This window comes from Ctenopharyngodon idella, chromosome 20 (genome assembly GCF_019924925.1).
Source record: "Ctenopharyngodon idella isolate HZGC_01 chromosome 20, HZGC01, whole genome shotgun sequence".
Classification (NCBI taxonomy): Eukaryota; Metazoa; Chordata; class Actinopteri; order Cypriniformes; family Xenocyprididae; genus Ctenopharyngodon; species Ctenopharyngodon idella.
Window position 1 is genome coordinate 4,084,201 of NC_067239.1, and position 24,640 is coordinate 4,108,840.

The 24,640-nt window shown below is 38.6% G+C and overlaps 1 protein-coding gene across 2 annotated transcripts in view; it reads right to left on the reverse strand.

Annotated features, from left to right (window-relative positions):
• Positions 1-4,721: 4,721 nt before the first annotated feature.
• plpp3 (phospholipid phosphatase 3) overlaps positions 4,722-24,640 on the reverse strand; it is a 43,556-nt gene continuing 23,637 nt past the window's right edge. For both annotated transcript variants that reach the window (XM_051875910.1, XM_051875909.1), the window contains exons 3-6: positions 23,660-23,940; positions 22,925-22,982; positions 14,039-14,215; positions 4,722-6,726 (exon numbers count right to left, since the gene is read on the reverse strand). In XM_051875910.1, coding sequence (XP_051731870.1) covers positions 6,598-6,726; positions 14,039-14,215; positions 22,925-22,982; positions 23,660-23,940 — 645 coding nt within the window. In that variant the 3' untranslated portion in view covers positions 4,722-6,597. The remainder of the gene's footprint in view (positions 6,727-14,038; positions 14,216-22,924; positions 22,983-23,659; positions 23,941-24,640) is intronic.

The following is a 24,640-nucleotide window of genomic DNA, read 5'->3' on the forward strand; positions in this document are numbered from 1 at the left end:
GGGAAAAAAAGCTGCAAGTTCATTGAACACACATTGACACTATGGGGTAAGTTGTCACAATGGAATCTGACATTAAATTGCCTGTTATAGACTTTTCAGGTCAATTTAAACAGTACAACAATCATGAAACACACACTCACACAAATAATAGTATGGATTTAGGCTCTTGTGTTGTGCTGGTTTTGTTGGACCTGAGTGCAGCATTTGATACCATTGACAATAACACTTTTCTTGAATGACTAGAATGAATGGTAGGCATCCAAGGCACTGTATTACAGTGGTTTGCTTCTTACTTAAGAATAGGACTTTTTTCTGTAAAATGAGGAAATTTTTCCATGTCATCTGCGTCTGTCTTGTGTGGTGTGCCCCAGGGATCCATTTTGGGACCTTTAGTGTTTTTGCTTCCCTTGGCCCACATTTCTCAGAAATACAACATTTCATATCACTGTTATGTGAACGATTCTCAGTTTTACCTTCCAGTAAGGCTTGACACCTCTGTTTCATTTGATGTGTTATTGAAATGTGTAAATGACATAAAGAGGTGGATGAGTCGACAAATAATTTTCTGCAGCTAAATGAGGATAAAACAGGGACTTTTTCTGTAAATGTAGGAATTTTTTCCTTAACATCTGCTCCTGTCTTGTGTAGTGTGCCCCAGGGATCCATTTTGGGACCTTTATTGTTTTCCCTTTATATGCTTCCTTTGGCCCACATTTATCAGAAATACAACATTTCATATCACTGTTATGCGAACGATTCTCAGTTTTACCTTCCATTGAGGCTTGACACCAATGTTTCATTTGATTTGTTATTGAAATGTGTAAATGACATCAAAAAGTGGATGAGTCAACAAATAATTTTCTGCAGCTAAATGAAGATAAAACAGGAAGTTTTTCCTCAACATCTGAGCCTGTCATGTGTGGTGTACCCTAGGGATCCATTTTGGGACCTTTATTGTTTTCCCTTTATATGCTTCCTTTGGCCCACATTTATCAGAAATACAACATTTCATATCACTGTTATGCGAACGATTCTCAGTTTAACCTTCCAGTAAGGCTTGACACCAATGTTTCATTCGATGTGTTATTGAAATGTATAAATGACATCAAGAGGTGGATGCCCAGGTGAAAAAAAAAGTACATTTCTATAATGTACTTAGAGTGCTCTATTTTCACACACTAATTTTGTACTTAATATACAAAAAATTCTTCTTTTGTACTCCTTAAGATAATCTTAAGAACATCTAAGTGTACTCAACTGTGCTATTTTGAGACACCACGAAATATGAACTAAAATGTGCTTTTAACATTCTATCTCTGTATTTAAAATATGTATTTAGTTACCACTTATAGTAAACTTGAACCCATAATGTACTACAAGTGGTAACTAAATACATTTTATTGATAACTTGGGTGAGTCGACACATAATTTTCTGCAGCTAAATGAGGATAAAACAGAGGTTTTGATTCTAGGTTGTCCTGTAAATTCCTCCTCTGCTCTGGAAGCCCAGTTAGGACCTCTCTCAACCAGTGTATGCAAACAAATTAAAACCTTGGAGTGATCTTTGACTCGTCACTATTTTTTTTTTTTTTTTTTTTGATAAATCAGTCATCTGTTATTAGAGGAAGCTTTTTTATTTGAGATATATTGCAAAGTTGAAGCATCTTCTTTCAAGTAAAGATTTAGAAGCTGTTATTGCACTTGTAACATCACGATCAGATTATTGTAACTCTCTCCCTCAATCTTCATGATCACGATTGCAAGTTGTTCAAAATGCAGCCATGAGACTTTTGACTGGGTCTAAAAAGAGGAACCATATCTCCCCTATTTTAGCATCCCTTCACTGGCTTCCTGTTAAATTCAGAGTTGATTTTAAAATCCGGCCATGCACCAAGGTATATTAGTGATCTTCTTGTGCCATGTTGTTCTGCAATTCCAGGTTTCAGTTAAAATACCCATCTTGTCTGAATGTGTAGTTACTGTATACCATCACCTTTGACCTTTGCATTCAACTTTGATTGGTTGTGCGGATGAGTCCAACCTCCTTTTCTCTCTCTCTCTCTCTCTCTTTCCTCTTTGTGATTATTCCTGTGCATTTCTAGGTTGGATTCAGGAATGTGCTCCATTTCCCTAAAGGAAGTGGAAAGCGGAGCCCAGCCCTGTCGCCCCACCTCACGGTGGGCCATAGAGTGAAAAGACCCTCAGAGCACCTAGACGTCCTTCCTGCTGGGCCTGCCCTCGATACGGCCTGATTCTCATCCTTACCACAGCAGCTTCTGGCTGGACAGATCCTCCACTGGTTACAGTGCTCTTCTTGTACCTGGAGTAATGCATAATGAGGCCTTACTGTATGTTGAAGGTCTCATAAACCTCCCTGCACAAACCAATAAAGCCATTAAACTCAAGCAGTGACAGCGGATGTAATTCGGGAGTTTATCTGCTCAGCATTGAGGCTGGTTTTATCACATAGGTGTTTTTCTAAGCATGAATGTGGAGGGTGTTTTTTTTCAGGTTGAAAATAACAGACTGATGTCAAGGTCAAGGTGGTCATACACTAAGTGTAGAGTCTGAAAATCCCCAGGGGAAGCCCATTCGCTTGGTGCAGGACATTAGAGAAGGTAGTATGGGGGCAACTGTGTTTGAGACAAATATAACATTGGAAAATTACAAACCTACTTTTTATTTAGATAATACCGTATCATTCCATTAATACTCATAAACATTTATATGGTATTAGGGTGAATACAGATAATATGGGACTATGTCTGATTATTTGTCACTGGAGTTGATTTAAAATATGATGCCAAATGACTTAACCACTCACACAATACCAGTTTACATAGCTAAAGGTCTACACTACACAATACAGAGGAAATAGAAAAAATAAATAAATACAGAAACTACAAAAAAGTATCATTCACCCTAATTCATTTATCTGTCAGAAATCATGGGAGTTTAAAGCAAATGTTTAAATGAGCTCTTCATTAAATTTACTGGTTATTGTGGCAGTTGATGCAGTCAGCATTTATTATAATCTGCCTTAAATTGAGGTTAATCTAGGTGAAAAAGTTGCAATCTGATGGCCCATTTAAGAGGCAGGACTAGTTTTGGTGGCTTACTGTAGATGTCAGTGCAAAACCAGTGAAATAGCCCAGCCTTTGCGACTTAGAAAAACAGCCTGTGCTGAGGCTCACGGCGGCAGGAGTAAAACAACTTTGCTCGTGTTCTTCAGTACTGGCATCAGTCTTGCCTACAGGCCTCCCCGGCTTCCTTCCCTCAGCCAAACATGACCACAGAACCAGGACTGCTCTCAATGCCATCGCCTCAATCCATCAGCGAAGACCTCAAAAGCCTGGCCCTAACCCAACCCACTGATGTAACGTGCCCACTATTCAACGCACCAGTCTTTGGCGGCATTCATTTTTCCTTATTAAACTGTTCAATTTGATTGGTTAGTTGCATATTAGAGTAATTTGTACAGATTTATCAGCTATACGGTGATGTTTCAAGGCTTAACATACTGCATAACGCTGGAGAATATGACATCGTGCCACCGTCAGGGAGCCTAATATTAGAAATTACGATCATGGCACCTCAACATACAGCCAAAATATGAAGTCACAGTCGTAGTGCTAGGAAAACAAGAACGCCCAGCCCTGATTGAAACATGCTGATGGTACTAAAATCTTATTATTTCATTCCAAGACAATTCATTTAGCTTCTTTTTCAAACTTTTTATGACGGGTACTTAAGTAACACACGCAATATGCCACATAAAAATGTTCTCTTTTAAACAAATGTGGTTTACTCATCGAACACTAGGACAATTTCACATTGGCGGTAACACACTGTACCCGAGAATAGTACCAAACACCCATTAAGACACCAAACACACAAGTTTGGGCTCAGATTTATTTATTCAGCAAGGATGCATTAAATTGATCAAAAATAACTTTACATTGCTCCAAAAATGTTCTTTTGAAAAAAAGTATCTTGGTTTCTACAAAAATAGTAGCACAACTGTGCATTGATTATAAGAAATGTTTCTTTAGCAGCGTATCAGCATTTTACAATGATGTCTGAAGGATCATGTGACACTGATGACTGGAGTAATGATTCTGAAAATTCAGCTTTTTAAAACATTAAAATAGAAATCACTTAAGTAACATAATTCCACATAAAAATGTTCTGTTTGAAATTTTAATGTGGTTTACTATAGAAGTTTGTTTCCACCACTGAATAAAAAGTAAAAAAGGTAATTTTTCCCGCAATTGAAAGTTCTCAATTCAATTGTGAGAAAAAAGAATTTGCGAGATATAAACTCGGAATTGTGAGAAAAGTCAGAATTGTGAGATAAAAAGTCAGAATAGTGAGAAATAATAGTGAGAAATAAACTTGCAATTGTGAGGAAAAAGTCAGAATTGTGAGAAATAATTGAGTTTATATCTCACAATTCTTACTTTTTTCTCGCAATTCTGACTTTTCTCACAATTGCGAGTTTATATCTTGCAATTCTGACTTTTTATCTCATAATTCTGAATTTTTTCTCACAATTTTGAGTTTATATCTCGCAATTCTGGGAAGAAAAAAAGTCAGAATTGTGAAATAAAAAGTCGCAATCATCTTTTAAATTGTTTTATTCCATGGCGGAAACAAGCTTTCATACTTAACTCATCGACCACTAGGACAATTTCAATGTCACGCAATAAGAAACCAAACACTTTTTTTGTTGTTTATAATGAGCTTTTATTTAAAAGCACATGTATTAGAGCTAAGTACATTTAGCAGAAAAAAACAAAAAACATTTTGCTATTATTTCTTTTGTACAAAATGAGACAATACAAAAATACTAATAGTGAATTTGATACAATTGTATGTGTTTTATTCAACGCTTATTAAAAACGTACTATTACAAATCTACAATATTTTAGTTACCTAAATACAAAAATCTGTCAATCAATGCTCATAAAAGCAGCACTTTGTAAATAACACAGGTCATGACACATTGCTTTTTAGATTCATAGTGGATATATCTAAACACGTTCAGAAATAATATCTTACATAGTTAATTTTAGTGATCTATACATTATTTATATATTTCTGAGAGAGAAATAAAACGGTTTGTTGAAATGATAGGACGGACTATACAATGGGAGGGATGTGCAACACATTTGGAGCTTGAGTTGTGTTGTATGGATGTGTTCTCTGTAAAAGTCAGGCAGTACTGTACAGCTGTTAGTGGGGACAGTAGACATCATCACGATAGGATCATCAAAGCTAAGAAAAGGCATTTAGAAAAAAAAAAGTCCACAGTTTTCTTAAGTTTCTTCACATGGCAACGGCCAACTGCACCAGGACTGGCTGCGGAAACATATGCCACACATATAAACACGCAAACGTGAGACGGAGCATCCTGCTGAAGGACCCCACATCCCCTTAACCCCGTCAGGGTTTGGGGCAGTTTGACTCTTGCCAGGACAGGCAGAGGGCACAGGTGGCATTATGGGTAAAAACACACAACTAGAGTTGAGTGATTATGCAGTTGGAAGGGAAAGAGATCAAACCAGCCAGCGGAAGAGGCTCATTCCCAGTTCCAAAAATAATAATAAAAAAAAAAAAATGTGCCAGTGCAGTCAGTGGGAGTCAATCCCAGAGACCGTGGTGGCGAGACACACCTCTACGCCATCCTCCCCAACATCTAACCCCGCCCCCTGCGTTAGCTCTGACCAATCAGAAGACAGTGAGGCGGCACGGCTCAGCCACGCCCCCAGAGTTCGGGCATCGTGAAATCATTTACTAAAATAAAAATCTATTTGAAATCAGTCTTTATCTAAAAAAAAATAAAAAAAGTCCCGTACCCACCCACCCACCCACCATTTAAAACCCGTTAAAATGCATTTAGGCCACTGTTCGGGTAGCGAAGATCAGCTTTGATGGTGTTGATCTCATGTATGGACCTTCATCAAGCTTCCCAAAGCTACACTTCTCAGATAGCGAGTGGTGACATTTAACAACGAACTTGGATATAGTGCTATAAGTTATTCTTCTTTATATTGTTAATATATCTGTGCTAATTACATCGCAGGTAAAACTAATCATTCCTATTAATAAGGAATTTGTTGTCCTATGCTGTTACTGAAAGGCCACAGAGACAATAGAAAGAGACGGTTGGAAAGAGAGAAGCGCTGGTCACGTGACCAGCCTCACATTCACTCTCTCCTTCCTTTCATTGTCGTCATTTACGCATTCGTGTATTTCTGTGTATTACTTTCGTCAATGGGCCGATTTGCCCGAGCTGAATTCATTCTCCGCAACAAATTACGCAATCTTTTGAAGGGAGAAATCACTTTTTTGTTAGCTTTGTGTCTGTTTCGCCTTTCGCATTGGGCTCTAGGATAGTGAGGTCTTTATAAATTCATAATAAGAGTCAATAGGATTGTCTCTGTCCTGTCCCTACATTCTACTGTCAGATGAGAGAGAGGAGATCTCAGCTTGGCCGTAGCTCCTCTGTCACAGGTGGCTGTTCTGGTTTCTTCATGGGATGGAGGAGGGGTGAGGGATGGGGAGATTACAGACTGATCCTCCCGTTCCCCCCTCCTACACCATGTTGTGATGGTTGTTCCTGTCTATGATGTCAGAAGAGGGGAGGAGCTCTTTCTTGATTGGCGAGGGAGGTGGAGTAGCAGCCTTGGCTTTGGGTTTGAAGAGGTCCGATACATAAAAGGCCTAGAAGAAGAGACAGAAAAAGAGTTAGACCATTTATTTGAGAAACAAACTATTTCCATAAAACTAAGAATGCAAGTCACATTATCCACAGAATATGATTGTAATACACCAAAAAGGGTTGGACAAAAATCTGAATTTGAGAATTGGCTTCTTTTAAAGGGGACCCATCATGCAAAATTCACTTTTATAAGGTGTTTAAACACTGATGTGTGTCCGCAGTGTGTGAGAACAACCAGCCTATAATGGTAAAAATATACTCACATATTTTCTTTTCATAATTCCTATAAATCAAAAGCGGTATCTTCAAACTAGCTGATTCAGATCAATTTCATTTTCGAAGGAAATGTCCCAAAGAAAATCGGGAAAGTCTTATACGTTAAATCATTTTGCGCCGGACTGCTTCACAAACATATAAGGTTGAACACCGATACTGACAGTTTCTGACATTTTCAGTGCGTGAGATTGTCCTGTTTTGTTGTTGCTGGTATGCCGGAGCATGAACTCTTGAAGCTCCGCCCTCTTTTTGAAAGCAGGCCGGGAGCACCAGCTCATTTGCATTTAAAGGGACACACAAAAATGGCGCATTTTGCTCACCCCCAAAAAGTAGCAATTTTAACATGCTATAAAACATGATCTGTGGGGTATTTTGAGCTGAAACTTCACACTGAGACTTATTTTACATCTTGTAAAAAGGGGCATAATAGGTCCCCTTTAAATTTATAAGTGTGAATTTGAGAAAACTGGGGAATTTTCTTCCATTCTTGTCTATAAAATAGCATTTACCAAGTTTGATTAAGAAATAATATTTACTGTATATTACTATGGTTCACAAGTTTGGGGTCGGTAAGACCCCATTTTTTTCAATGTTTTTTAAAGTCTGTTATGCTCATCAAGGCTGCGTTTATTGCATTTATTTGATCGAAATACAGTAAAAACAGTAATATTGTGAAATATTAGAATTTAAAAATAACTTTCCTGTGCATATTTATATAAATGGATTAAACACATTAAGAACATTTAAAGACATTTAAACTTTTTAAACATTTTTACACTTTAAAACAAGGCTTTTTTAAAGTCTCCAACTTTTTTTTTTTTTTTTAAATTTCACACTACTTTGAATTTCAATTTATTTAAATTTTACTTTATTTAACTCAATTTCTAATTGCAATTGTAGACCCCTCATTACAAACTCTATTAAAGTTCAAGAATTTAATTGGAATTTAAAAAAGGCAGCATAATTTCAGTTCTGAAGGGAACACAATGTGTTTTTTTTTTTTTTTTTTTGGTCTGGTTTAATTAGAAAATGGAAATCAATGATATCCGTAGCAATCGCCTTAAAATAGGGCATGAGTAATTGCAATATAGCAGCATTAAACTTCACAGTTACCCCTATTCAGACACATATTTTGGAAGCATTGTTGAATGTTCCACTGGCCACAAATGAGCAATATGGCTTTTGAAATGTCAGATGATATAAAGGCTGGCAATTCATCGCCTGTGACATACGGATGTGTATGAAGTCACACACTGATAAGAGCGGTTAACGCCTTGGGTCAGTAGTAAAGATAAAGAGGAAACCCTCAGTTCTTTTGTTTCAGTCTTTGACTGTGAGGGATTGGGAAGTGAAGTCAGTATTAATGGTCTCACTTGGCGTGGGAAGAACTTTGTTGTCAAGGAGAGATGCCCGACAACCCTCTCTTTACGACCTAATGACATCACAGGCAAAACAGGAAACCGGGGAGGGGAAGAAAGGAAGTGTGCCCATGGCATTAGACAAGGCTTGCACCCAATGGATTTACAAAGAGCTGAAAATATACAAGTCTGAGTCACGGGCCTTTCATGCCAAAGACGGGATGCTTTCACGGTAATGTAGGCATAGGAGAGGCCTACGGGATATTTAGCCGTCTACACACCATGAATGTTACTGAAGCATGCAGAACAGCTGAGCTGGACGGCAGCAGCATGGAATCACCGATTCCAGAAAGCCTGCCAATGCGTAAACACACGCTATTTATGAGTGTGTGAAGAGTATGGGGCCAGTGTGTGACAGGAAAAGAGGTCAGTGTTTGGAGTAGCTAACAGCTAAATTGTCCTGACACGTTTCAGGCGCTGCCGTCAGCCGCAGAGGCGCGCTGCCCTTGAGCGATGCCAAGGGGTTAAAAAAAAAAAAAAAAAAAAAAAAAGCACACATAGACTTGCACACAGAGTTAAAAAAAAAAAAAGGATTTCCTATTTGGTTATGTGAGTGACAGGCCTGAGTAAGTATGCTGTGACTATCAACAGGTTAAGTGTGTGTGTGGAAAGAGATAGAAAGTGAACAGCAAGCCTTAGAGAGGCCATCAGAGTTCTGGAATCATCTTTCCAGCAGCTGTTTCTTGCATATCCTCTCAGTGAAAGATGCTATGCTCACATACAAAGAGAGCTTTATCCAAAGGTTACGGCGGATGAGTTCATCCTATAGGGCCTCCTATGAGCGTCTTAGGCCCATATGAAAGAAAGCATGCCAGAAAGATCATGACATTTCCAGAGTGACCTTTACATTGCACTGGAATGACATCAGGAAACTGGATCTAGAACCTCTGCTTTTTTGCAATTATGAAGGATTTTAATACAAGAGGAAGTATGGCTAATTTGGGCTTTTCAATGGCAAGTGCATATTTTGAGTTTCTCTTGATTAAACCAATCGACTTCATTGTATTAACTCAAATTTTTAATTTCAATGAACTCAAAATTTTAAGGCAACCAGGTAACTTAATTTTTTAAAATGATAAACCAACAATTCCTTTTTTATAGTGTACAAATTTATGGTTTTGTAATTAAATACTATGAACAATAAAAGAACATATAATCAAATTATTCCCTGCGTGACACCACATATGATGACAGGCAAACCTTTAATACCTGAAAATTTAATTGAATTGTAGCAATTAGAATGTGTTTTTTTTTTTGTTTTTTTTAAATGTTGTTATATTTCTCGAAATTCTCTAAAAATATTTGAAAACAATTTATGTTACACAGGGCTGACACAAGGCTTCTGCTGACAGTCTCCAAATCTGTAATTAGATTGTATGTAATTATGTTATCACATTTGCCATCAGCATGGCATTCAGCGGTACTGTCCAACATGACTTAAGATTTGTCTCTCACAATAGGTTGCTTGATGCACTGCAAGCTCTCACTTGTAATCACAGGCAGCCAATGAACCTGTGTCACGGGGTGAGTGCTTCCTGTGTCACGGCCCTCTGTCTGAAAGTGTTCTTCAACAGCAAACTTGCTCCATTGTGTTCAAATGCTCAGTCAGCACCAGGAAGCTGTTTTGCGTGTTTATTTAAGCCTGTGTATGTGTGTTGACCTTATTGTGGTACCAATAACTGCATATAAAGGAAGAATTAAGATGCATCTTAAGTGTCTGTTACTGCAGCATATATTATATAATTTTGTGCACATTCTTCTTACTATTATAATGTACATGCAAGTGATTCTATTTTTTTCTTGGTCCAAAAACCATTAATTTACATCAATAAAACTATATGCTAACTATTGCAATATATGCAAGACTTAAAAACGTGATTGTGTTTTTGTTTGTATACCTTTAAGACATCTACTATATATGTAATGACTCTGTTATGATTGGCAATATGTTAAAGAGCTCATGGGTGTGATGGCACACCCATTTTTGGACTAGGAAGAGTGCTTTGTCTTTTTTGACAAAAATCCAACAAGATCAAAATCGTGTTTTCTATGACACATTCTCTTTCAATTTTAACATGTGTGAAAACACTAGGGCATCAAGTGGCCTAATGTACTATTTTAGTCTCCATCTCTGTATTATATTGTATTAAAGTGGTTTGACATCATCTACATGGCAAACTAACTGCTCCACCCTGGCACTCTAACAGACATTCTCTTAATCAGACAGGAAATGACATCAAACAATTTGTCATCATCCAACAATTGCCACAGAGCCAAGATCAACATAATATATACAATTATTTTGGATCCCAGAGCTGTGAGGACTCACCAACTCTATCCAAACTAGTCTCAAATGAACCTCACTGAACTTCTGCCGCTTTTCACTGATGGCTTTATGGGATTGAACTGAACTGTGAACAGGTTCATAGAAGATGTCTTGGGCGTGTACACTTGTGTGTGGTCTTCCATTGGTTTGGGTGTGCCTGATCCTAAAAGTGCCAAACACACATGATTATGTGTGAGAGTGTGTTGCTTATGTTATGCATGTGTCTTAAATTGTAGTTTTAGGCACTGAGCCACATCTGCATAATAATTGAGGAGACCAAGTTGTGTTTTGGCTGCTCGTTCTCCGGCATAACATTAGTGAAGTTTAATAACACTGTTAAAATTTCCTTTCTTTCTACACACAACCACACTATTTTCGATTTGAGATGGCCTCCATTACCATGGCTATGAGAGTGCTGTGGTGGCCAATGGGAAAAAAAAAAAAAAGTAGTAGTCAAGCTCAGGCCTGACATATGGGAGAGAGTGATAGGATATCGGGACAACCATCATGCCACCCAAGCCAAACCAGAAGCACTTAGCTATGGACTGTTATCGCAGGAGGACTTGGGAGTCCGGAATATTGAACATGACCCTCTGTGCTCCTGAGGAATGGTGGGATACTGTTGGCCATGAACTGTTGTGAAATTAGAACTCGAAGGGTGTTGAGGATATAAAGAAAGAGTAGGAAGAGGAAAAGGCTGTTTGAGCGCTGGCCTCCAGCTGTTTCCACCCTTGTCTAGTCCTGCAGGAAACACCTCTGCAACTGAGGCTTACAAGCAGCCAACCTCTCACACTCTCTCCATCCATGTCAGCAGCTTAGAAAGTGGGCAGTGTTTGATGACATGAACAAACAGCTCACGCCACTCTCCAACAGGAAGAACTGTAGGATGTGGCCATAGTCAAGAGTCCAAAAGACAAAGAAGAAAAAAGTGGTTTCTGAAGTCTGAATCTCAAGGGTTCTTTTAGTTACGTATCAGACTTTTAAACATATGCCAGGCTGCCTGACTTCAGCAACTGTAACGGTAGCGAATCTTGCCAAAATTTCTGATACAAACCAGGCCTGAATATAAGGAACTGGGATTTTTAGGAGATTGAACGAAACTGATGGCCTAGTTAGCATTGTGTTGCTTGAAGTTTTGAGTTTCCCTAGCATGATACATCGACAGACTGACATTAATTGCCGTTCTGTGATCAGTTCTCTGTGGGCATCACAGTCTAGCAGCACCATGTGACTTGATCCCCTTTAATATGGAACATGCGGTAAGTCTGTAATCAGCTTTTGCAATATGGCCAAAACTCACTAAGACCTGTAACTTTCCACGGTTTCTTTGAAGCCAGCCAGTTGGACACCAACCCAGAGCACTTACAACCTTTAAACATCTTTAAACACAACCCCCTTAAGCAGTAATCAGCACCTACAGCCAAGCTTAGAAGAAATGTTTCACCTCCCAACCATGAACTGTCGGAGACTACTAGGTGAGAAGTTTGTATAGGGTACACTGTAGCCTATGGTGCAAAACCAATGCGTGATGTATGGGGACATAACTTTGGCATGTTACCATGTGTCAGTTTTCTTCTAAAGACATATACCTTGCTTTACCTCTATAGGCTCCATCTGAGCTTTGGTTATTAGAGATACTCTAATTGGGCCTCTAAAGTGTTCACAGATGGGGAGCGGAACAGATTCCAAATGTAGGCTCATTAAAAACAAGTACATGGGTGCCTTGATCTGTAGTGAAAGGGATCTCATTTCTGCTCTCTTTTATTTGTACTTATCTGCTATCCACATTAAGAAGAAACTTCTCCAGGTTTCAAAGATTATATCCTACACCTTGAACCTGAAGGGCTCAAAGACAATCAAGACCATCAGAAGCTGATGGTTTATTCAAGCAAAACAAGACTGTTTAACTAAAAAGGTTCTTCTTAATGAGGTTATTAAAGGGTTGGCGAATGCCTAAAACTACTCTTGGAAAAATTGAAATGCCAATAAATAAAGACAAGAGCCAACTGAAAAGTGAACCACACAGGTTCAGAAAATTCAAGGACTGACGATTAAATGTGTTGGAGGTTCATGATACTATTAGAATGATGTTTGGCCAACATCTGTGTACCATAAAAACTGTGCTCTGTCACAGCCAATTAAACTGAAGAAAGACTCTCCTAGGACATTTTGGGAATTGTATTGTGATGTATGAGAAACACAACTCAATATTTCAAATCCAACACTAACAATTTAGATATTTTTCTTTCAGTTGTAGTAATAATTAAGATGGGGTGATATCTAGGGCAAGAGGTCTTGGTCTCTTGCCCAACCAACCCCCACCCCATCTTATGGGCCTCAAATATTTCTGCCGCCCCCTTTATGATACAGATAACATCCTGTTTCTATAAATAAATAACATTGTTATTTCTCTTATAGAGAAAAGGTTTCCTCTCTACGTATATTCAGTTCCCCAGACTCAATTTTCCCAAACACAATCCAGTAAATCCAGCAAAGTAAAGCTTTGCTTACTGCAGGGGAAGTTTGGCACCAACAAAAGTGACATGTGCCACAATTATGAAGTGTAAAATTCCTTTTTCCACAACCCTCCCCCTTCTCTTTTCATTTGAGAGTTGGTAATGGTGCAATTGTGGCAATATGCTCTGCATTAGTAAGAAAAAGATTATGCTTCACTGTGATGGATGAGTAATTTTGTGGATGGGGGTAAAAAACAGAGAGGGTGGAGTCTGGAGAATGTTGTGGTCTAGTTCAAGATATTCCAGATCCCCTTCCGACCTCAAACTCTGGATGGTCTTCTGTCTTCACTTCACTCAAAAGACACCAGATGAAGTCTGTTCTTAATGGTTCTTTTGACAAAGTTATGTGATAAATCTGTCTCTAGTTGGGTTACAAACATAATAAAGAACTATCAAACTATATTGACATAGAAACATTTTCATGTTTCAAAGTGAAAGATGTAAACAGGAAAACATGTAATGATGTCAAACTTGTCGGGTTGATAATTGCCAGCACATTTACGAAAGTAAAGTTTAATTAGTTCTGGTGTTAACGCTGTGTAAAAAGTGCTTGTTCACAAATTTTAGAAAAAATAAAATAAAATTCCAGATGTTTTGATGACAACAAGATCAAATCCAGTGGTTATCAAATGTCATAAAAATAGGACATTTCCAGATGCTTTCCAACCAATAAAATTCAAGAACGACTCCACAACAGTGTCTTGTCTCCTTAAAGATACTAAACCTTACTTGGAAACCTGAAGTGGATCTAATGAATGAAATATAAAGATGTACTCACTATGCAGTAGGCCACCAGGGCTCCTTGGGCAAAGCCAGCTAAGACATCAGTGGGGTGGTGCTTGTGATCAGAGACACGTGATAAGCCGGTGTAGAAGGCCATCATCAGCAAGGTGAACTGGAGGAGGGGCCTCAGGAGACGGGCTCCTCGCCACGTGAACCGAGACTGCAGGTAGAACTAAAGAAAAAGAGATGGAAAGCAATTTAAACAATGGCAACATTTGTAGAACTTGGGTTTAGATTACATAACAGCTAAAAAGGTAGAGAAATTAGAGAAAACCAAAGGAAGGTGAAGAAAAAGGATGCGAGAGGTGGAACTGAGAATGGGAAAAGGAGAAATTAAAGTTTAACTCCTCTACTGAAGGAAAAAAAAAAAAGTCACCTAAATCCAAGGACCCCTTATTGAGTTTGCTTTCTGGGAACAGGAAGACTCATTAGGGTAAGAAAACAAATGAAGTGAGGGTTACAAAGACAAGGGGAGGATGGGGGTCAGGAGGATAAACTGTTGACGACGTTCTGGCGGCCCATCAGTCCTGAAACCCTTCAAACTGGGTCAGTCAAGGACCCTGTACTCATCACCCTCCCTTAATCATCCATCACCACACGAGAAGGAAAACTTCCATTAGGATCGAAACCACAGCAGACAACAAAAATCTCAAAACACTTACTCTTACTCACAGACATTAACAGATACATGTAAACACACTTGCACACACTTAGACGAGGGCCCAAAACGATCTGTTAGACAAAACAAACAATAGCCATCTTGAGTTTTGATCTTCCAAACTAAGGTGTGTACAAGGTCATGTCTGCTTTCCTGAACAGCTTTCTCCTCACTTCGAAGGCATTGTGTGCATACAAAGGAAGGAATCCCTCCCTGAGGATGTTTGGGAGTTGGAGTTTCCTTACCGAATGAAGTTCTCAGATGATGCGAGGATGGGTGTGCCTGAACAAGCAGACTAACAGCTCATCTTTGCAAATTCACTTTTGAAAAATGATTGGAATTATTCGCAGACACCAAAGGTGACGTTGTATGGATGTCTTGTGTATTTAACTAGGCCGAAGATTACAAGCACCAAATATGTTCACACCACCTCATAGGCAGTAAGACTGGAGATAAATAGAGGCTTCTTCAATCATTTTCAATTGATCTTATCTCGTAAAAACATCCCCCCGAACGGAAGGATGATAGAGCGATAACCATCTGTGGGTGTTTATATGTGGCTGTGCGTTTGTGCCTCAAATCGACTGTAATCAACATATGGCCTGCTGTCTCATTATTTCAATTTACATTATGGCCCAAGCCAGGAAGTACTTAGAAATATGCTGAAAGAAAACTTTCAGTCATTTTGCTTGATTCAGCAATCATTTCTTTCTCTCACGCTACTGTATATGAGCTGTTGGGTTAAATAGAAGAGCTAGATGTCACAGATGAAATGGAGATACGTGCTTGATTATATGGCTAAAGTTCATCTGAGGCCAAAGACAAACAAATAAATTCATACTCATGTTAATTTTGGTCTGGCTTGGCCTCAATGTTGGCAGCAATGAGGGAATATCTAACCAAGGAGCTGTAGCAATTTTAACCACAGACATTCATACACTTGGCATTCCTATCCCTAAAAAAGTTCCTGCAAAGAACTTACAAACAAGCATGTCAATAATGTCTTTGATCAGGCCATGTGAATACAATGGAATGTTTTTTAACCGCAGATCTGTGGCTAACAGAGACAGAGGTCTGTCTGCCTATGTCTGTCAGAGACTCACTGGCATGGCTGCAAAAAGAAATGACAAAAGTGAATCAATAAATTAGGATTGTTCAAATGAAGAACACCCATTTGCATGAGTAATCCCTGAAGTTTTTTCTTTCCTTTTTCATCAAATGTTCTTTGTCTTTTAATTTAAATTATTATTTCACTTTAAAATGAAAATGACCCCAAGATTTACTCACCCTCAAGCCATCCTAGGTGTATATGACTTTCTTCTTTCTGATGAACACATTAATAAATATCCTGACGCGTCCAAGCTTTATTATGGCAGTGAACGGGGAGGCAACGAGTTTTAAGCTCAAGAAAGTGCCTTCATCCATCATAAATGTACTCCGGCTTCAGGGGGTTAATAAAGGCCTTCTAAAGCGAATCGATGTGTTTGTGTAAGAAAAATAACCATATTTAACAAAATATATGGTAAAATATCTAGCTTCCGCCAGACCGGCTTCCGTATTCTACTTAGGAAGAAAGTGTAACGCCTCTCGCAGTTCAAAACGCTTATGCTATGTCCTCTGCCTTCCCTATTCAACTTACGAAAAAAGCAGGCCTTTATTACCCCCCCGGAGCCGCGTGGAGTACGTTTATGATGGATGGATGCACTTTCTTGAGCTTCAAACTCATTGCCTTCGTTCACTGGCGTTATAAAGTTTGGACGTGTCAGGATATTTATCAGTATAACTCAGATTGTGTTCATCAGAAAGAAGAAAGTCATATACACCTAGGATGGCTTGAGGGTGAGTAAATCTTAGGGTAATTCTTGTTTTAAAGTGAACTAATCCATTAAGGTGTTTCTCACACGTCACAGATGACAAATTAAGAACATAATCTGTTTATTGTTCGATTTATTTCTGAAGGCTTCCAGGTTTTTCGATCATCTTCCAGAGGGTTTCATCTAAATGAACCTAACAAATGAAAGCTATAAATAGATAAAATAGCATTTTGGTTCTCCAAAATTAAAGAATTTAGTGCCTTAGAGACAACAGTGACATTCTCATGCTCTCTTTCGCTCCAACAGCAAATGTTGCACAATGCAGCACAAAGCGTGGAATGTTATTGTCGTTTCACTTGGAAAAAGTGGCCACAACACAAACAAGGCAACCAGGGCCTCTGGATGACACCCACCACATGCTCATTTACACACACGAGAGGTGGATAAGAATTCTGTTTCAGAAAAGAATTCATGGTTACATATTTGTGTACCCACACACAAACACACTATCGTTCAAAAGTTTGGAGTCAATGAGAATTTTCAAGATTTTTGAAAGAAGTCTCGTGATCACCAAGGTGGGACTTATGTGATTAAAAATACAGTATATTTTTATAAATATTGTGATCAAAATTTTAAATAACGGTTTTCTATTTTAATGCATTTATAATGTAATTTATTCCTGTGATGGCAAAGCTGAATTAACACCAGCCATTACTTCAGTGTCACACGATCCTTCATAAATCATTCTAATATGCTGATTTGGTGCTCATTTCTTATTATCCAACTCCTTTGTAAAGGAAGATATTAATATGAATATATTACCAAATTATGCATTCAACTTCAAATTCTCAATTAAGTAAATTAATTGTTTTTCCAAACCAAATAATCATTCAAGAAGTAATGAAGTAAATTAAATAATAATAATAAAAAGATTTACAGAGCATGTAAGTGCTTGAAAGCATCTGCTTTTGTTATTTTTTCTTTGTATCAGCACTTGCGACATCCCTAATATAAATCTTTTCTACACTAAAACAGCAAAGAGAGAGTTCTGGTATATGTTGGACTGTGAGAGGTCATAGAGGGGTGACGTTCGACACACAGGGAGTCCTGCTGACGCTCATCTCTAAAGCTGTAAGCCAGCATGTCTGAGTCTGGAGATGTAGAGATGAGCTCTGCAACTTCTCCAAACTCCTAAAGTGGCTCTGTCCCTCAGGGCGAGAGTGGGGTCCTCTCCACACGTAGGCATCCAAGAGCTGATAAGAGCAGCAAAGCCTGAGGACCATCAGGGCTCAGATACAGTCCATCAAATCTGCCTCTTAGAGTCTTGCTATCAGAGCTCAGATAAGCCAAACGTGCCACAGACGTTGCGATTAGAGACGATGGTGTGTATATGGCTCTCTCATCTCTGTGCTTTGTGAGGTGGTGGCAGCAGGAGTGGCAGACGGTGTGATCTTAGATTCCTCAGCGACATCCAAACCCAAAACACAAACACATACACACGCCCTGTGCCCACATGAGAAGTAATACAGCCTTGCACTGATAACATGATCCGTCCTACTGACAGTCTCCATTCAGTCCCTACCCTGCAGGCGATCTGGATCTTACCATCAGATCTGATACAGAGGTATCAAATGGGACAATAGAAATGATCCTGGTGGGCTATTAAAGGATTAGTTCCCAAAAAATCTGTAATTTACACACATTCATGTTGTTCAAAAAAGGAGAGGAAGGAGTTCTTAAATTTGTTCATCATATAAAGCGATCATCTTCAAAAGACTTGGATTTCAGTTCATTGTAATTGCATGGAAAAGAGTGTGTTCTGTGAAAGAAAGGCATACAGGTTGCTCCTTTAAGCCCACCGATTGACTTCTTCAGGTCAAGCAGCCACAAAATGACATGTTCAGTCCGACTTGGGATGGGAGACAGAAAAAGCTAGATGCGGTACAATAAATCATGCTAGTTTAACAAAAAAGGTGATTGTGAAAAAACTACACTTACTTTGCAATATTTTGATAGGAAAGGCAGGTCTTTTTCATGCCGCTGTGCATGGTTTTCTGGGTCATTCTTAAGTATATTTGCACAGTTCTGGTAGAAAACAGTCAAACTTCCCCACTGAAACCTTTTCTATCCTGACCACAGGTCCAAGAATATTACAGCAAAGCCAACGCAGCTAATGACCACAACTTACAGAGAAATAAGCCTGAAACAGCAGGTACTGCATGTCAAAAATCCTGTGTGGGTTTGTGCTTGTTTCTACTCTTCCTGTCATCTTGCATCATTCACCGCCTGTTCACTGCTTGGTCACTATGGCAAACTTGAGATTCATGTGTCACCATGTGGTCTGATAAGTGCAGTGACGCCATGGCCAAACCAGAACTCATGGACTTTGAGTGTGAAGGTCATAGAGAGGCTAGGAAATAACCAGCTTGCTGCCCACAAAATACCCACATGCACTTGCTCTCCAGAACAAACTGATATGCTGATCCAACTCAATGAGCACATGAGGTTGACCAGCCACTCTGGTATTGAGCTGCATGGATATTGTGGTGCACTAATGGTGCTTTTCCACTGCATGGTACGGCTCGGTACGGCTCGCTTTGGCGTTTTTCCACTGCATGGTACGGCTCACTTTTTTGCCGCTTTTTCACTGCACGGTACGGCTCGGTAAGGCTCGCTTAAATAGTACCATCTTGGTTGAGGTTCCAAGCCAGCCGTACCGATACTAAAATGTGACGTGTAAACACTGCAGATCACTGATTGGTCAGGGAGAACTGTTACTACCAGCGTCACTGGCAGTAGAGGCGACGCAACTATAATGATCAGTGTATAATCCCACCCACTTTGTAGCGGTACTGCAGTGGAAAAGCAAAACGAGCCAAATCGAGCCGAGTCATGCCGAGTCGTACCACGCAGTGGAAAAGCGAGCCGAGCCGAGTCATACCACACAGTGGAAAAGTGCCATAAGACCCCAATCAACTGCATAACCATGTAGTACTAGCAGACACCTAAGGGCCAGAGCTCCACTCATTCAGTTTTAATCTCACTCAATGGCTTCTCCGCAGGATGATGCAGACTGCAGACAAAATTCTATAAGAAGGAAAGTCTGTGTATGTGTCCTGCACTACCTTGATCTACTGGGGTAGTTGGCGTTAAAAACAGTTGTGCTGCTTTATATTTTTGTGTTAACTGTGATACAATGTTTTTTAGAATTATTTGATGAATATAAAAGTTAAAAGAACAGCGTTTACCTGAAATATAAATGTTTTGCAACATTATAAAATTACTTTACTGTCACTTCTGATCAATTTAATGCATCCTTCCTTAAAAAAAAAAAAGTATAAATTTAATTAAAAAAAAACAAAAACAAAACAAAACAAAAAAACCTTATTGACCTCAGACCTTATAAAATAATAATAATAATTTAATGTACTTTTTTTTTATAACAACTATGGCACTCAGTAGTCATGGTTTCTTAACATGTTTTGGCTGCTGCTTCATAATAAATACTACAGTTAGTTTAATAGAAAATACAATGATAATGAGAAATCAATCATGGTTATAATTCGTCCATTGGTCCATTGCTTTAAAACTGACATTTATGAATGGCAAACCTTAAAACTAGGGTTGTCAAAAATACCTGTACTTTGGTAAAAAGTTGGTACTGAAATTTAAAAAATGTGATGATACCAGCATTTCCCCCTAGCATTTTGAGCACTGTTGAGCAGATTCTGACTAACTTGAACACCTCTGATTGGCCATTGTGTTCATGTGCTCAACAGAAATGGCTGTGATTGGCTACAATGATCAACGCTTCAAAAACATGTTGTAAATAGACATCTCTGACGCTCTTCACCGAGCACTTAGACAGATACACACGGGAGTGTTTGAAAGTAGCGGATCTATTTACAGGCATATCTGTTGAGCATGTGAACACAATGGCCAATCACAGGTGTTTAAGTTAGTCAGAATCCGCTCAACAGCACTCAAAATGCTAGGACAAAATGCTGATATCGTCACATTTTGTAAATTTCAGTACCGTCTCGATACCGAACTTTTGACAACACTACTTAAAACTATGGGAAAAAAATGTGCAGACATAATGCAAATATTGGTTACTATGTAATGATTGAGAAAAAAGTGAGATAAAGTTATTAAAACGTGTAATTGACGGAACAGGTGTGGGTTCTGCCTTGAGGTACTGTGTCATAATGATTCATTCGCCAATTTAGTGAGAACAAAGACTGTCTAGCTTTGACCTGGGTTACGTTTGTGCAAATAAAAGGGGATCACAAGACTGGTGTGAGCTCTCATTATGACTTCAGAGTCTGACCCATGAAGCATGACAGCTAGACTGAGATAATTACAGAGAGCGAGGCCAGGAACACTCCAGTCAATAAGACGGTATCGCTCGATTTGTCCAGTCATAGAAAACTTTTTTTTTTCCTCACTCGTTCTTCAGTTTTATTCAGCTCTGTAATTCTGCTTATCATGCTTTGTTCTTTGATATCTCAGAGCATTCTTCTCTTGTTTCTAAGAGCAGATTCACCCTGTAACATAATAGAGTGCAACAGTGCCCGCCCTCTTTTTCAGCAGCGCTGGTTCTGAAAGTACTTTTTTCACTTTTCCCATAGGGATTTTAAAATAGTCTTCATTAAAGAATTATTAGCCATGAACCAAGCCAATCAGCTACAAGGTGAATCACAACACTACAAACTTTGATTTGAAGCAAAAAGGTTTTGCAAATCGGACAAAAAGACAAAGGTACAAGACTGTGCACAACGACTGTGCACAAAAGCATTGCGAACAGCATAATCGAATTAAAAACGATGAATATAAAACTACTTATATTTTACAAATGTTGATATATATATATATATATATATAAAACCTATTTTAAGTATATTGCAAAATATGCATATAACATTTCTATTTTGGAGCGTGATGCCATTTTCGACTCTGATTGGTGTAATTTTTCTGTACAGCATCATGGGTAATGTAGTTTTCAACCAGGAATTCTGCTGTTAAACACGATTATTTTAAGCTGAATTAATGCTAGCTGACGGCTTTAGCAGAAGCAAATACCATGGATTAACAACCTCGTAGGTCACAGTAGGTCTGTCTTTAAAGGTTTATAAGGTATCGTTCATAATCAATTTCCTTATGGAGAAAATTAATGGAGTTTTTACTTCCGGAACCCAAATGTTGCACTCTATAGTCTATTCACATATTCACATTTTATAATGGAGTTTGACTAAACTTTGGCTGTGAGAAATCTGGCCAAGGTTTCTTATAAAAACAATTTGCCCCTCAGAGACAAATCCAGGGTTTAAAATCAAAATGATAATTCAGATCTAAAATTGCCAAGTGACTACAAGACATGCTGAAAGTCTGTTTTGAAGTTAGAAATAAGGTTTTCTGGAAGAACTCCGGAAATTCGGATTTTTAGGATCCTGTTTTTTCTGGATGCTTGCTTTTCGCCATGAATAATGATGTGTAACACTGGCTGACATCTCTCCAACCTTGTGGCTGATCATGATAGTTTAAAATACATCGGGTTTATGTGTAAAAACTGATTGCTTTAGTCACAAAACACTCAACAGTACCTGCCTGGGGTCTGGTTCTTAAGGTACTGCTTCCTCTTGTATAGGAAGTGTTCAGGTCAGTGTTTCGGGCATCAGGCCCAGCTGTCAAAATCACACATTAATTTAATGGCTGTTTTGAGAGCATTAGAACAAACCCTGCATGAGTTTTAACAAACTTGTGGCCTCAAACACACGCATTCTCTATCACCCTCCTAATTCCATCTTTGCCTATTCTCAAATAATCTCTCAAAACACTGAGAATGAACATCTGGCCACCTCCATTAGCAGAGCGGCTCCACCTCCCACCATTTGAAAGAGTGAAAGGTGGAGGGGCCCATGGAGATGCTGATGATTTAGATGCAGGAAGAAAGGAGGAGATAATAGTGCGGGGCCTTGCGTGTGAAAGGGAGAAAGTTTGAAGCCTTTGAAAGAGGCTTTACATACAGTGAGAGACTCCGGGAGGCTGAGTGAAATCTGGCTTTGTGTGTATGTAAAGCTATATTGGGGATTCTGCATAATTAGTACCAAAAAAAGAGTGTGACCCATTCAAAAAGAGAATAAAAATAAAGCATAAGGAATGAGAGAGAAATAAAGGAAAACTTCAGAGAGAAAGGAAGTCTATACAGCTGCACAAATAAAAACAGGTGGAGTGTGTCCATCCGGGGATGAACAAGGAAAATAAGAGTGACCCACATTTCAGAGTCACACAGAGGAGGGTGAGGGGCGATAGAGGGTCCCTGTTTCATAGTAGACATAACAGTCATGAATGAACGGCTTTTCAACAGAACTATGACAGAGTAAGAGCACCACACAGTGCATGTACTTACAGCCAGGTACAGCATGGTATACATTGAAAATGAAGCATGTCCAGAAAAGAAGGATTTCCTATAAAAGAAAAAAAGAGCATTTAATCAAAATGCTCATTTTAATTTTAAAATAAATACATAAATGCATCACATTTATTTATTTGGTAAGTTTCCAACCTTGAGTATTTATTGCAAATAAAATTCTCTTATGCTTACCAAGGCTGAATTTATTTGATCAAAAATACAGTAAAAATAGTAAAATAATATTACATTTTAAAATAACCATTTTCTATTTTAATATATTTTTAAACACAATTTATTTCCGCGATGTAGCGCTGTCAAATCGATTAATTGCGAATAATCAGATTTAATATAAAAGTTTGAACACAAACACAAACTTATGTTAGATGTGATTAATCGATTTGACAGCACTACTGTGATGGCAAAGCTGAATTTTCAGCAGCCATTACTCCAGTCATCAGTGTCACAAATCACTGTAATATGCTGATTTGCTGCTTAAGAAACATTTAATATCATCAACATTGAAAACAGCTGCACTGCTTAATATTTTTGTGGAAACTGTGATCTTTTTTTCAGGATTTATTCAAAAGAGCATTTATTTGAAATATAAATCTACAATATATGACATTTCTTCCTTTAGCAGAATTTTTCATCAAAAGCAAGGGAACAGTAATATTAAAAGTGCTATGTAGTTGTAAGCCCATGTGCATCATGTGAGTGCTAAATATATCTCACCTGGCCTCTTGTACTTTGCTTGCATCTCCATTGCATACGTATTGAGTAATATATCCCAGAGAGCAGTTGATGGTAGAGTAGTCAGGCTGACAAACGTCTAGAAAGTGCGGCCTCATCCGGCCAACCGAGACCTTGGCGATGTCTGTGAATGATTGGCTGACGGCGCAGCCGAAGATGAACACGCCTACTTGTCTGTAAAGGGTGGAGACATATGGGTTTCCCACGAAAGATTTGGACCCCTGGTTCAGGTAATGGATCCTGTAGCATTCGCCAATCACGATCTAGAGAACGGTTAATTTACAATGAAACAAGAATTACAGACAGCTGAGATTAACACTACACAGTTTCTGTTCCAAAACCTAGGAAAATTCTGTAATGCATCCTTCACGAAAAAGCCAATCCAATAATGGATTGCTCAAAGATCAGTGGAAAAATGATGGTAGATGAACAGAGATTGTTCAGTTTAATTAAAAAAAAAGACCAATTTTACACAACAATTGTGTATGTATTTTTATGCTTATTAGAGCATCAACACTTTTAGCTTAGCATCATGCTAACGACAAACGCTATTAAAATCAACTGTGAGTCGAAGCAATTTGTGTGATGCTTGGAGTTGTTGCCTATGTATAGTGTTCCGAATCGCTCACTTATCAGGTTCCATGATGGTTAGGATACCTATATAGGCACTAGAAAGCGAGGCGGTTCACTAGGTTTTGGAACAGAGCTATTAACATCATAAAATTATGGTGAATTTGTGAAGTCACACCGCAAACTAGTGTTGTCAAAAGTACCAACAACGTTACCAAGTCAGTCCTGAAATTTCAAAAACGATGACGATACCAGCATTTCCCCCTAGCATTTTGAGTGCTGTTGAGCAGATTCTTAAACACCTCTGATTGGCCAGTGTGTTCACGTGCTCAACAGATACAGTATTGTCTTTGGTTGGCTACAATGATCAACGCTTCAAAAGACATCTTTGAC